Source organism: Xiphophorus couchianus, chromosome 24, assembly GCF_001444195.1.
Source record: "Xiphophorus couchianus chromosome 24, X_couchianus-1.0, whole genome shotgun sequence".
Classification (NCBI taxonomy): Eukaryota; Metazoa; Chordata; class Actinopteri; order Cyprinodontiformes; family Poeciliidae; genus Xiphophorus; species Xiphophorus couchianus.
In genome coordinates, this window is record NC_040251.1 from 1,897,189 (window position 1) to 1,909,428 (window position 12,240).

The window sequence follows — 12,240 nt, forward strand, 5'->3', positions numbered from 1 at the left end:
CAATCGTTACAGAAATACGGTTCTGTGCCGCTGTAGTTCCTCCTGTTCTTACCCTCATGCCCTCAAACCGAGACAGGGCCCTCAGGGGCCGGAGGGCTCGCAGTGTCCTCAGAGTTTTGATGGCGCTGAGCTCAGAGTAGCCCAGAGCATTTGCTACGAGGCTCACCAAGGACACCTGGGAGACGATAATGTCACAGACAAGCAGGGTGAGGGATCAAAGGGAGCCGTTCGCACACCACACCGGCGTAGAGATTTCAAGAAGATGCGTTAGAGTTAAGAGAGTAAGTACAGATTTTTTTCCTAAGCATTTTTCTGAAATTAAGGAATAATAAGATCCTGTTGAACATCAGGTTTTAACACAACACCAGATTTTAGATTCATCCACATTAAGTCTAATATACTTACATCTACAATGAGGAAGTCAAGCCAGCACCATGCGTTGGTGAAGTACTTAACAAAGCCATATGCCACCCACTTCAGCAGCATTTCCAGGATGAAGATGTAAGTGAAGACCTTGTCTGCGTACTCCAGCACTGTTTTGATGGTCCGCCGCTGCTCAATGTAAACATCTTCAAAAGCCTGAAAGATTAAAACTCTGGGATGTAAGCTCTGATCTAAAACACACGCCAAATAACTGCCCAGAATAGAGAGTTCAACACTCACCAGCGCTCCACTGCTGAGAAGGATCATAAAGATGATGAAGGACTCAAACCAGTTGTGCTCCACAATGATAAAGCAGGTTTTCCTGAGCGTCCACCAGCTCTTGAACCAGCCCACTTCCTCGCTGACCTGGCAGCACTGGAATCTGCTCACACAGCCTGCAGACAAGTAGGAGAAATTAGATGACAGGCATTTGAAAAGGTGCAAGTTGACCTAGCTGACTAAAGCCATCTAAAAATCCCCACATTTCATGTTATATTTCCCTCACTCAGCAGCAATCTGCTAAAGACAGTTGTACAAATCTTGAGCGACAGTGAAAAGCTACCTGCTATCCAAACATTCCTCCATCCATGTGAAGAGGCTTCTGCTGGGATTTACGTGGGTGTGTGTGTGTGTGTGTGTGTAAGGTGAGTGATCTTTTACGTAGATTGCTGTATGAAGAAAACAACTGTGAAATCACAGCCTTTGGGATTCACCATGCTGCTTGTGGTTATGATACAACCACAGAGATAAATTGGGGGTCAACACTTTTTCGCACCACTGTATTCCATGAGAAATCTTCACATGGGAGTGAGTGTTAACAGAGCTCTGTGGCCTGTGAACTTCTGTCCTCAAATGAATCTAAATCATCATATGAAAATTATTCTTTGTCCGATATCAAACCCTACTTGATTAAGTGAAACATTCAAGTGTGGCCAATCAGCAAAAAATAAAAACAGAAGAGATCTGGAAAGCAGCAAGTGATATTTGTAACACAAAGCGAATTCACTGCAGGTGTTTTAGACAAAATGTCATCTTCTGTTCCATCCCGGTGACTATTTCTTGCCTGTCTCGCTGAGCATTTGTGTTCACTGTCACTCAGCTACAACAGGCTGCAGCTAAGCTAAAGCAGTTATAACGATTTCCTCTTTGACATAAAATGCGCTCACCTATCCCGGTCTAGAATCCCCCGACATACTCACCTTCTGTAAAGCAGGCCTCAGGGTCCAACGACTCCTCTGGCTCCAGCTCCACGGATTCGGCCCCGTCTCCAGGGGGTCGAATATCCACTGTGCTCCCCTCTGACGAACTAAGGGGTTGGGGCTCTATGTTGAGCTTCTGCATGGACGGAGCAGAAGGCGGTAGGACACAGTCACACGATGCTGTTTGGGAGCATTGATGTTCATTGGTTTTAGGAGCCAACCGTCTGAGTTGCTAATCATGGTCATTCTCCGTTCATGTGCTCTCCACTGCGTACCTTTACTGAGAAGACTCTTATAGCTCACAGAGTTGGGCTCTTCTGAAACTAGCATCGTCATCGTCGCATGCAGCATCGATCAAATGTACCGACAGGCTTTGGTGTTAGCTTTGCCAGATGGCTTCGAATTAGATTATGCGCTGAGGCGGAAGGTTGGGTTTACAGAAATGCACTGTGGGTACGTTTGATGTGACCTCGCTTCGAGGACGAGTGCATGCAGTATTCCAGTGCATCATCAATCAAAGCCTGAAATAGTACCAAGCAGAACGTGGGGTTAAGTATTTTCATGTCCACTGAAAAAGGGATCCCAAATATTATTTGGTTGCTACACCATTTCCAAAGGTTTCTGTGGCTTACATGATGGAATGTTTTACCAAGTCTCTTTTATAAATCTAAAGCCACTCCAATAATGAGGAGACAGAACTCTTTCCTCAGTGACATGAAAACACATAATTTCCATTCATTGAAAGCAGTGTAAAAAAGCTTCTTCTGTTTGAGTTGAAGTAGACGGATAACCACATTAGCTTACCAGCAAAAACCAGTACTGTGCACTGTTTGAAACACAGCATGTGCTGTGCAGTTGGTTTTGTGTTTCCTGTTTGGAAGACCTACCGAATTAGCACCGGTGCATACCCAGAAAACACGCAGAACCTAATAGAGGACTCAAGCACTCATTGGTGGTAGTAAAAGTAACACATAAAAGGACAACAGTGGCTCCTATTTTCAGGATTTTAAAAAAGTTATTTTAAATCCTAAAATGTTTTAGTTATTAACTAATGTACAATCTAATGTCATCTGCATATTGTGAGACATTTTGGTGACACGAGGCCTCCTGTCTGTTTTCTTTGGGTGTTTTTTGGCCTCATGTCGGGGGTCTCTGAAGTTGGGGGTATTGGAACATGTAACCCTAGACAGTGCAGCAGCCCTGATTGCCGTGGGACCCAGCTAATACGGCATGGGAATGATGGAAGCATGCTGCTTGCAAGTGCATTGTTTTTATGGACGGGTGTCTCCCTCCATTTCTCCGCTTCTCCTTCGCCACAGACAAATCTGTTTTAGCTGTTAGCCTCACATTTACAGCTTAAAACTGGCAGATTTTTTAAAATTTTTATTTCATTTTATTTTTTTAGGAAAGTTTACCTTTTTTTAACATGATGCAATCACAGTGAGACAAAAGTGGATAACACAAGCACCAAAGCCAAATGCTAATTAATTGTGTTTACATATTCTGTTTGGTTGTCTTTTTTTTTTGTTTGAGATTTTTCATGATACTCGTCTAAAATATTATAACAATCAGCAATGTGTTATCTCTTTTGAAACTCCGCAAAAAGTTGCTTTTTTAAAATTCATGTTTATGAAAATTAACGTGAATCTTTCATCATTCCACTATCGTTCAGGTTAAACAGGTAAATACATACAGATTTTTAATGTGTGTATGCATGGGGTCTGAGCCAGACAAATGAATTTTGTCTAACCACAGCAAAATTCATTCCTCCATTCCTTCTTGTCTACTGCACATTCTCCTCCGCCTCCTCTCTTCCTTCATTCTCAAGCTCAGAGTGTTGGATGCCAATCAAGTCCCAAAACCAAGTCAAAAACCAAGCAATGAAACCAAAAGCAAACATTATGCTTGATGAGTTTGTCTATCAATGGATATAAAAAGGTGCTCATTCATTAAATGGTTTGTAACTGCAATACAGCCTGATGCCTTGAGGTTAATTATGAGAGGGGAAAGGGGATTAAGGGAAAAGAAAATGATCACAGCATTGGGTGTGCTGCTGAATGGGGCAGGGAGGGGTAATAAAGCAAAGACAGTGGGGGTGGGGTGGTGGCTTTGGGTGGTAGGGTTGGGGGGGCGGAGGGCAGACCAGGCAAAGAACGAAAATGGGCAATCCATTGAAGGTATGAGAAAAATATGTTTGTCTGTAAATGGCATAGGCAGTCCTCATGGTTAGTGCAATAAAGTGATCTTACAATTCTCTTCTCACTGAAAACCTTGAGAGCGTCTGTGAAACAGCTGGAATAACAAATGGGGGGGGGTTAAACAGAGTGAGTTACACACACCAACGGCAGCACATAACCTCATGCCACTGGCCATTCCATAAGGTCACAGTTAAAAGACTTAATCATCTCAGAGACACAAATAGAAACAAAATCTATTCACTGGTTATACTCAGTAAACACATGCTGGTGTCACTAAGCAAGTATACATCTGCTAAAACATGAATATGTCCTTTTTTTATTTGTTTTTAGCATATACAATGTAAAGAGCAGCAGTGATGTCAGGCAAATGATCCATATATGGAGTGTGTGGTGTCATGGCCAGAAATAGACTCCTGGGTTGTTTTGAATCACAGGGAACTGGCACCACACCCACAGTGACAGATTTCCGTCACCAGGGAACTCAGTCCCGATGCTCTGTCAGCCAGACAGCAAATCAGGCTTTTAGCTGCAGCACAAAGGGCAAGCAGTTGCAAAAAAGGTTAAGTGGAAAATGTGTCGTATCCTCCTGACGTTTTATCTCCAGTAAAGCCACAAATTTCTATGTATCTTCAAGTTTTGTGAGATAGATTGACATAAAGCAGTTCAGAATTGTGAAAACCATCGGAGCCATCTGTTTTTACCTCATGTGATCAGCTTAACTTTTCATAATTATTCTCTACTCTGTGATGGTCTGTCACATAAAATCCTTATGGGAAACAGGGAAATTTGTGGTCATATCGAGACAAATGTGAGAAAATTTATTTAAACACAAAGGCATAAATCACTAATTATGCCGTTAGATAAGACTTAGATGTGTGTTTACAAAGCTTACTGGTAAGGCAGCCCTCTCCAAAACAGTGAGTCATGCAGTTTGATGATAAAACATAAACCTGTTATTCTGGACAAAGACTAATTTGAGTCTCTTTTAGGCTGCCATGGCTGCCAGGATTCTAGGCTTGAGATAAGACTCCATTAACACAGCATGATGCATGTACATATGAGTCAGCACTTGTGTTATTTTCAAACTGCTTGACTCTCAGATAATTGTCTGAAAAGGCCATTTCTATGCAAACCTTTACATATTCACGCTCTCATTTGTATTGCGTGTTAAATAACGCAGACATCACGATTTAATCAAGCTTTAAGAGAAACGGCGACATGATTTTCTAAAGCTGACGGAGACGTCAGCCGCGTGGTGACCCGTCTTACCTCTTTGCTGCCCTCCACGTCAGAAGAGTCGCTGCTGAAATCCTCCGTGTTCAGGTTTTCAAAGTCCGACTCGCCCACAGCGATGGGCACGGTCACCGTAAGGCTGGGGTTGTGGATAAAGGACATGTAGTCGCATTCTTCCATTGGGTACTTGCTCGTGGTGTCCCCGCCTACCCCAACCACCAGCCCCCCTGGCTTCCCGTTGCCCTCCATCATGTACACCCCACTGGGGTCTTTGGTGATCTCCAGTGGCGTGTGGTTGGAAATGCAGTTCCCCTTTCCGTTGCTTTGCAGGTCATCCAGGGGTTTGCTCTCCTCGGCCAGGCCGGAACCCTTGCCTCCGTTGAAACAGAGGCTCTGGAGGAACTGCCGCACTTTGGTTTTGACGTAGGAGATGCCCCGCTGGATGCGGCCAACGGCGATTTGGAGGTTGTTCATCTCGCTGTCGTCGTCGGTGGCCGCCAGATTGTCTGCGCTGAACGAGCTCAGGAGGAGGGCCAGGAAAAGATTAAGGACCTGGAAGAAAAGTGATAGGTGAAGAATAATAGAGAGAAAAAAAGACTACAACCTACAGAAGAGGATTAAAATGATCAGAAAAGATAATTTTCTGAATTCTGAGATTAAAGTAGAAATTCTAATAAAAAAATGTCAGATATCTGAGAAAAAATTCAATGTTTTTTTTTTTCCTTTGTGTTGCCCTAATCCTCTTCCGTAGAAACCAGAACTTTAAACACAGAAAACAGTTTGTACCACGAGGTTTCCGATCACCATGACCATCATGAAGACGATGATGCACATCGTCTGCCCCGCCACCTCCATGCAGTCCCACATGGTCTCGATCCACTCCCCGCACAGCACCCGGAACACGATGAGGAAGGAGTGGAAGAAGTCGTGCATGTGCCAGCGCGGCAGCTCGCAGTTATCCGAAATCTTGCACACGCACTCCTTGTAGCTCTTGCCGAACAGCTGCATGCCCACCACGGCAAAGATGAACACGATGATGGCCAGCACCAGCGTCAGGTTGCCCAGAGCGCCCACGGAGTTACCGATGATCTTGATCAGCATGTTCAGAGTGGGCCACGACTTGGCTAGCTTGAAGACCCTCAGCTGTTTAGAGACACAAATTATAGGTCATGTAAGGGAGGAAGATCATAATCCAGTATGTATTTATCTGAACAGTAACGCATTATAATTAATCATCTTATTAGAAAAGAAATAAAATGTAAAGCAGTTTTTCCTTTTGAATGACACCTGTACTCATATAGTGCCCTCTATAAGCATTAATAATCATAAGATAAGATAAGATAAGATAAGATAAATCTTTATTGTCATTGTCACAAGGACAATGAAATTCAAAAGGTGCCATCAGTCGGTGCGCATGCCCAAAAACAAAAAATAACTGTCTCACAATTCCCACACAACGCAAGAATCAACAAACAACTGGCAAAAAAAATAAAAAAAATAACAACAGCCACATTCTCACATATATCATTTATGATGATTAATGGTTGTTTTTGATTGCATTTAGTTTTGTTATTGCTGTGGGTAGAAACTGTCTCTGAGACGGTTGGTTCTGGTTCTGGTTGCTCTGTATCTTCTGCCTGAAGGCAGCAGTGTGAACAGAGGATGTCCAGGGTGAGAAGTGTCCTTTGAGATGTGTTGTGCTTTTCTTAGACAGCGGTCGCTGTGCAGGTCCTTAATAATCATAGTAAAAAAAAGTAAATAAATTTGGCTTTCCTTATGTTTTGTGGAAGCCACTGATTGGTTGATAATCTCACACAAGAACAAAGGATATTTTGAAAAGGCAGCATTACAGAAAGCTTGGCACTGCTGAGCACTTATCAAACACTGCAAGTTTAATAAAACAAAAAGTGATTCACAAACAAACAGGTTTTAAAATGAACCACATCACCTCTATTTTTTTTAAGGTAGGGTAAATTGGTCTTAATCTACCTTATTTTAAACTCTCCTCGGCTGGTTTGAAACTAATTTTAGAATTTATTTAAAACAATTGCCATATGACTCATTTTACCTAAAACGCTGATAATTACACAAAGCTACAGGTCACAAGATACCATACTTATTTTAAACTTCAAACAGTGCTGTTGTGACTGTGTTCTCCAACTAAACATGGGATGTGTTAATAGGTGGCTCTTCTAACAACTACTTGTTCTCGTCTCTCATACAATGTCTGCTTATGTGATTTTCGTTTTTGTGTGTTTAGCTGGTTAAGGAGTTTGTGCGCTAGCCACTATTTAGTATGTGTGGTGCCATTGTTTTTAGTATTTTTCTCAAATTTAGTCTAATATTTCTATCCAATCTGCTGTTTTTGGACAATATTTAGTCTGAGTGAGCTTCATTAGAAAAACATGTTGAATAAAATTAGGTTGAAAAATTAAACAGGTTGTCAAAAACATTTGACTAAACCATCTAGACACAAGAAATAAATTCCTTGCAGTCCCTGGAATGACACGAATGTTCTAGGGGTTTCCCATTAACCTTTATAGATTTAAATAAATGACTAATCTTACCAATCTGAAGGATCTGAGCACAGACAGGCCTTCTACATTAGCCAAGCCAAGCTCCATAAGACTGAGACTGACAATGATGCCATCAAAGATGTTCCAGCCCTCCTGAAAGTAATAGTAGGGATCCAAGGCGATGATCTTGAAGCACATTTCTGCCGTGAAGATCCCTGTGAACACCTAAAATGGACAGAAAGAAAAAGCTGAACCCAAATCTGCATTATGAAAGGAAGGGAAAAAGATTCATAAAATTCTTTACGACATTAAGTGTAGCAAACACTCACCAGGTTTCCGATTGAAAGGAGGTTATCAAACTCTCTGGTCATGGGGTAATGCTCCATGGCCATGAAAAGAGTGTTGAGGACAATGCAGATGGTGATCGCTAGATCCACGAAGGGATCCATGACCACCATGCTGACAAACTCTTTGATTTTCAGCCATGCCGGACAACAGTCCCAAATCAGGCAGGTGTTGGCGAATCTATACCAGCAGGGTGGGCACTTCTGTCTCGACTCCTCCAGCTCTGGAAAAGGAGGAGTGTTCTTTGAAAATCAATCAACAAAAAGTGAAAAACATAAGCTTGAAACGAGAAGCGCAGAAAGACGCTGACCTTCCATGGTGTTGGTGAGGATACTGGCTACGCTCATGGCTCTCTGGCGCCCCCCTGGTTCATCTAAATAGTCCATGGAAGGTTGGAGGAATCCTGATCGGCGCTTCTTTATCTCAGTATCTGTTGTTGTTCCCTAATAAATAAATAAGAAAATCTCAATCAGCCCAAAACTGGTTTAGCTGTTGGAAATTAGTAGAAAAAAGTTGCAGTAAACCAACGTGAACAAACCAAATGCTAAGGAGGGAAATATTAAAATAATAACCCATAAAACAATAAAGTCACCTCAGGCAGCAGGAGACCTACAGGGGAGGTTGTTACAGGTGTCCCACCGACCAGCGACACCACGCCGTTGCAGTCTACGGAGCAGTGCATCTTTCCGTTGGCGGGCAGCACGATCTGTGGCGCCCCCAAGCTGGTCTGGCTGACGGCGCTGCAGCGCCGCTCCAGGCGCCGCGGCAGGAACAAGGACCCTCGGCGACTGTCGTTCTCCTCGAAGGTGCTGTGCTCGTCGTCGGCGAAGTCGTTCTCGGAGCCCATGTCGCGGGCTCGGCCGCGGAAGCTGAAGAGGCTAGCGCGGCTGTTCCTCCGCGGTGAGAAGAGGGAGCCGCGAACGCTGAGGAGAGACTAGAGAGACGCAGGAAGCATGGAGTTACTGGGATTTGTAGGCCAGTCAAAATTCCATTTGTGCAACAAATTGTTGTAAAAATCTTTCAAGTCAGAACACAAGCATAAATAAGAAAATATTATTTAAATATTTGCATCCTTACCATTCCGATAGTATATTTTTAATATTCCCCATTAGCCAGTTTAACTTCAGGATGAAAGCCATTTTTCAAGCCTTTTTATTCCATTACTGCTGTACAATCTTACCCATTTTTTGGACTTGAATGAACATTTTGTCACGTCAAATGTTTTTAACTTAACTCATCCTATTCATAAACCTTTAAAGTGTCAAAATCAGAAACTGAGGACTTTGCTGTTTGCGTGTCTCAAACCAGCTATCAACTGGAAGAAGATGAGGATGTGAGACAGACTGAGACTCGTCTTAACGATTAGCGTTAGCTTCCACAATGTTTTATGTGTTTAGCTGTTTAGCGTTACCTTCTGCTGATTTTTTCTATGTGTTTCACTTTTAATGTTAGCTTCTGCAATTATTTATGTGCATGTGAAAGAAAGATTTTGCTGAAATATTCAACGATCAGTTGCAGTTCATGTCAAAGGAGGTGACACCAGGTTATCTTACAGGGAATCAGAGGAAGAGGTGAGTGAAAACAAAAGCATGCCACACTTTTCAGATTTGTTTTTGTAAATGTACCACTTTTTCTTCACTTCACAATTCTATTGTTTACTGATCTATAACACAAAATCCCACAAAAATGAATTAAAGGTTGTGGTTGTAATATGGAAATGTTCAAGGAGTGTGAATACTTTTGCTGGGTTTTGTCTTTTCACTTGTCAAGTTTAATTAAATTAGCTTTTAAATCCATGATCCATATGGATCTGCCATGTAAAGTTGGAACCTACTTGGTTGGGTGAGGAGCATCTTTTCTCATAAGAAAGGCGGTTGGCATCGATGGAGAAGCGGAAGCTGGACCTCTTGATGCTGTCCTCGGACATGGACTTGTGGAACTTGTCGCACACGCCCCTCTCCTCCTCCTCCTCACGCTGCTTCCTCTTCTTCCGCCTGTTGCGTCGCTCCTTGGCACTTTTCGAGCTCAGCTTGGACGTCCCCGAGGAGGACTCGGAGGTGGGGCCCCCTCTCCCACTGTACTCGCCACTCTCCGTGGCTGCTGCCGCGGCAACCTGCCAGCCAATCAGAGCACAGAGACAGTTGTCATGGAGACCCAGCGCCTGTCTCGGAGTGGAGGAGAGAGCCTGGCATGAAGAGCCGAATCAGCCTCAGACGCCTTTCTATAAATGGACGTCTGAATGTTTTCACCCAAACCAAAACATTTGGTACAGATGGACGGGTACGACGGTTCCTCTTTGCTTCCAAAAAACAAGAGAGACAAAAATCTTAGGATCTAGACAGCATTGAACAAAACGCCACACATATTTTCCTTCTGATTTACTACAAGGTGGAAAGAGCCTCAACGAAATGCCAGAAGCTGCTCCCACATAAAACTGAAGCTGGAACCTTCAGCTGCTGTAAAGGTGAACGCACTGCCAAATATGTCACGCACTTCTTCAAGTATTTAAGCATTCGCTCCAAGAAATCTTTTTTTTTCCTGTCGTTTAAAACACAATGCAAACAAAGCGAAGGAACGAGGATTTAAATGTCTGCCGCCAGTGTGTGTATTACAGGTAATAACACACCACTGAATTAAAGAATGTGTGTCATCTGATGTTTTCAATACATGCTAAACTAGAGAGTGAAATAAGCAGAGACATGTTTAAAATTGATTTTCCCTGCAGCATCTTTTCCATTTTGGCCCCATCTTTGTTTTACAAATAAAGACATTTTGGAATATGTTGTGTGTTTTGTGCACTTGGGTTTAATTAAATACTTTCACAATTTGGTAAACATCAAACAATAAACCCCCGGGTCTCCAAGGCAACTCTGCCTCACGGCAGAGTTGCCGTGAGCCGTGCTCAGACTGATAAAGAATCAGTCTGAGCACTTTGCATCTACTGAATACTAAACAAACAAATCGGAGCACTCAATAGGTTCTGCATATGTTCCGATTTTCAAACCAACAAAAACAAAATGTTTGCCTTGATGTAAAGTTGAATGTGGTGGTGGGGGGGGAGCTTTTTACCTGTGCCTCCTCCTGCTGCCTTTTCAGCTGCTCCAGCATGGCTTGGAACTCCTCCTCCTTCTGCTGAGCCTCCTCGATGGTGGCCTGGTTCTGTTCGTCGTAAGCCATGGCTACCACAGCCAGGATCAGGTTAATGAGGTAAAAGGAGCCCAGGAAGATCACCAGCACAAAGAAGATCATGTAGGGTTTCCCTGCAGCACGCAAAGTCTGATTCCACCAAAGCAAAGCAGAAAAACTAAGTTGGTTTTTTTTCTTCTTTTACGTTTCTCTACATTATTTCAGTAGACGATAATGTAAGTGTTGATGGTGAAATGTACTTTCTGACAGACCTGCTGGTAGAGGTTTTCCCAGAAGTCCTGCGTCATGAGTCGGAAAAGGGAGAGGAAGGCCCAGCTGAAGGTGTCGAAGCTTGTGTAGCCATAGTCTGGATTACGGCCCGTTTTCAGACACATAAAGCCCTCTGGACAGAGTCTTCAAAACACAAAACTGAGTTAAAAATGACCTAATTTGAAGCAAATGCCAGCCAGATTTACAGGAAACCCAAGCAACTCCAACAAAATAAAAATATTGACACCTTTGGTCGTATTACAGCCAGTGGCAGTTTTTGATCTTGGCAGTTGCCCAGAGTGTCATTCAAAGATTGGGCGGCTCAGACAAGCGATTAATGTTTAAACACCAAGGCATCTGTGAGGTAAGCAGATGCTTATGCCCCCCAGACCACTAGGGGGACCCCAAAAGCATGAAGCTAGCCTGATCTTTTATATATATATATATATAACATTGAGTAATGCAGCTGTTAGTTGGGGAAATATATTAAACTTCTTAACTTGCTTAATGTAAAGTCAGTGGGTTTTTTTTTTTTTTTTTACTGATGTTACTTTCAAATAGTTAAAATAACATGGCCCACTTTAAATTCCACTGTGCATTCCAAAAATCCAAAATATAAATTTTTTGTTTTCTAAATCAATAGCCATGATGACATCAGTATGATGTAGGTTAATTATAAATGGTGCTAAAGATAGCCAGTATGTTTTATACATACTACAAGAGTAGCTTATGAAAGATGAAGCATCATTCATAAGCTACATATTGGAGACATGTATAGGGGGGCCCAAATAAAAATATGCTTAGGACCCTAATAATGCTTAGGCCAGCCCTGCGTAAAAAATGTAATACCTGTGCCCTGAACAAGTTTTATTTTTTATTTTTGAATGACCAACTGTAACTCGCAGTACTTCTTCTCTGAAGCTAGCAGCA

At 42.6% G+C, this 12,240-nt stretch overlaps 1 protein-coding gene across 5 annotated transcripts in view; it reads right to left on the minus strand.

Annotated features, from left to right (window-relative positions):
* The window catches only part of LOC114140482 (sodium channel protein type 2 subunit alpha-like), a 41,898-nt gene that overhangs the window by 11,956 nt on the left and 17,702 nt on the right, over positions 1-12,240 (minus strand). For 4 of the 5 annotated variants that reach the window (XM_028010394.1, XM_028010395.1, XM_028010396.1 and 1 more), the window contains 13 exons: positions 11,313-11,454; positions 10,984-11,190; positions 9,749-10,027; positions 8,507-8,848; positions 8,225-8,357; positions 7,899-8,137; positions 7,621-7,794; positions 5,840-6,196; positions 5,090-5,605; positions 1,623-1,758; positions 664-818; positions 406-579; positions 53-175 (listed from right to left, as the gene is read on the minus strand). In XM_028010394.1, the coding sequence (XP_027866195.1) occupies positions 53-175; positions 406-579; positions 664-818; positions 1,623-1,758; positions 5,090-5,605; positions 5,840-6,196; positions 7,621-7,794; positions 7,899-8,137; positions 8,225-8,357; positions 8,507-8,848; positions 9,749-10,027; positions 10,984-11,190; positions 11,313-11,454 (2,977 nt within the window). The remainder of the gene's footprint in view (positions 1-52; positions 176-405; positions 580-663; positions 819-1,622; positions 1,759-5,089; positions 5,606-5,839; positions 6,197-7,620; positions 7,795-7,898; positions 8,138-8,224; positions 8,358-8,506; positions 8,849-9,748; positions 10,028-10,983; positions 11,191-11,312; positions 11,455-12,240) is intronic. The other variant, XM_028010397.1, reaches the window with a different exon arrangement.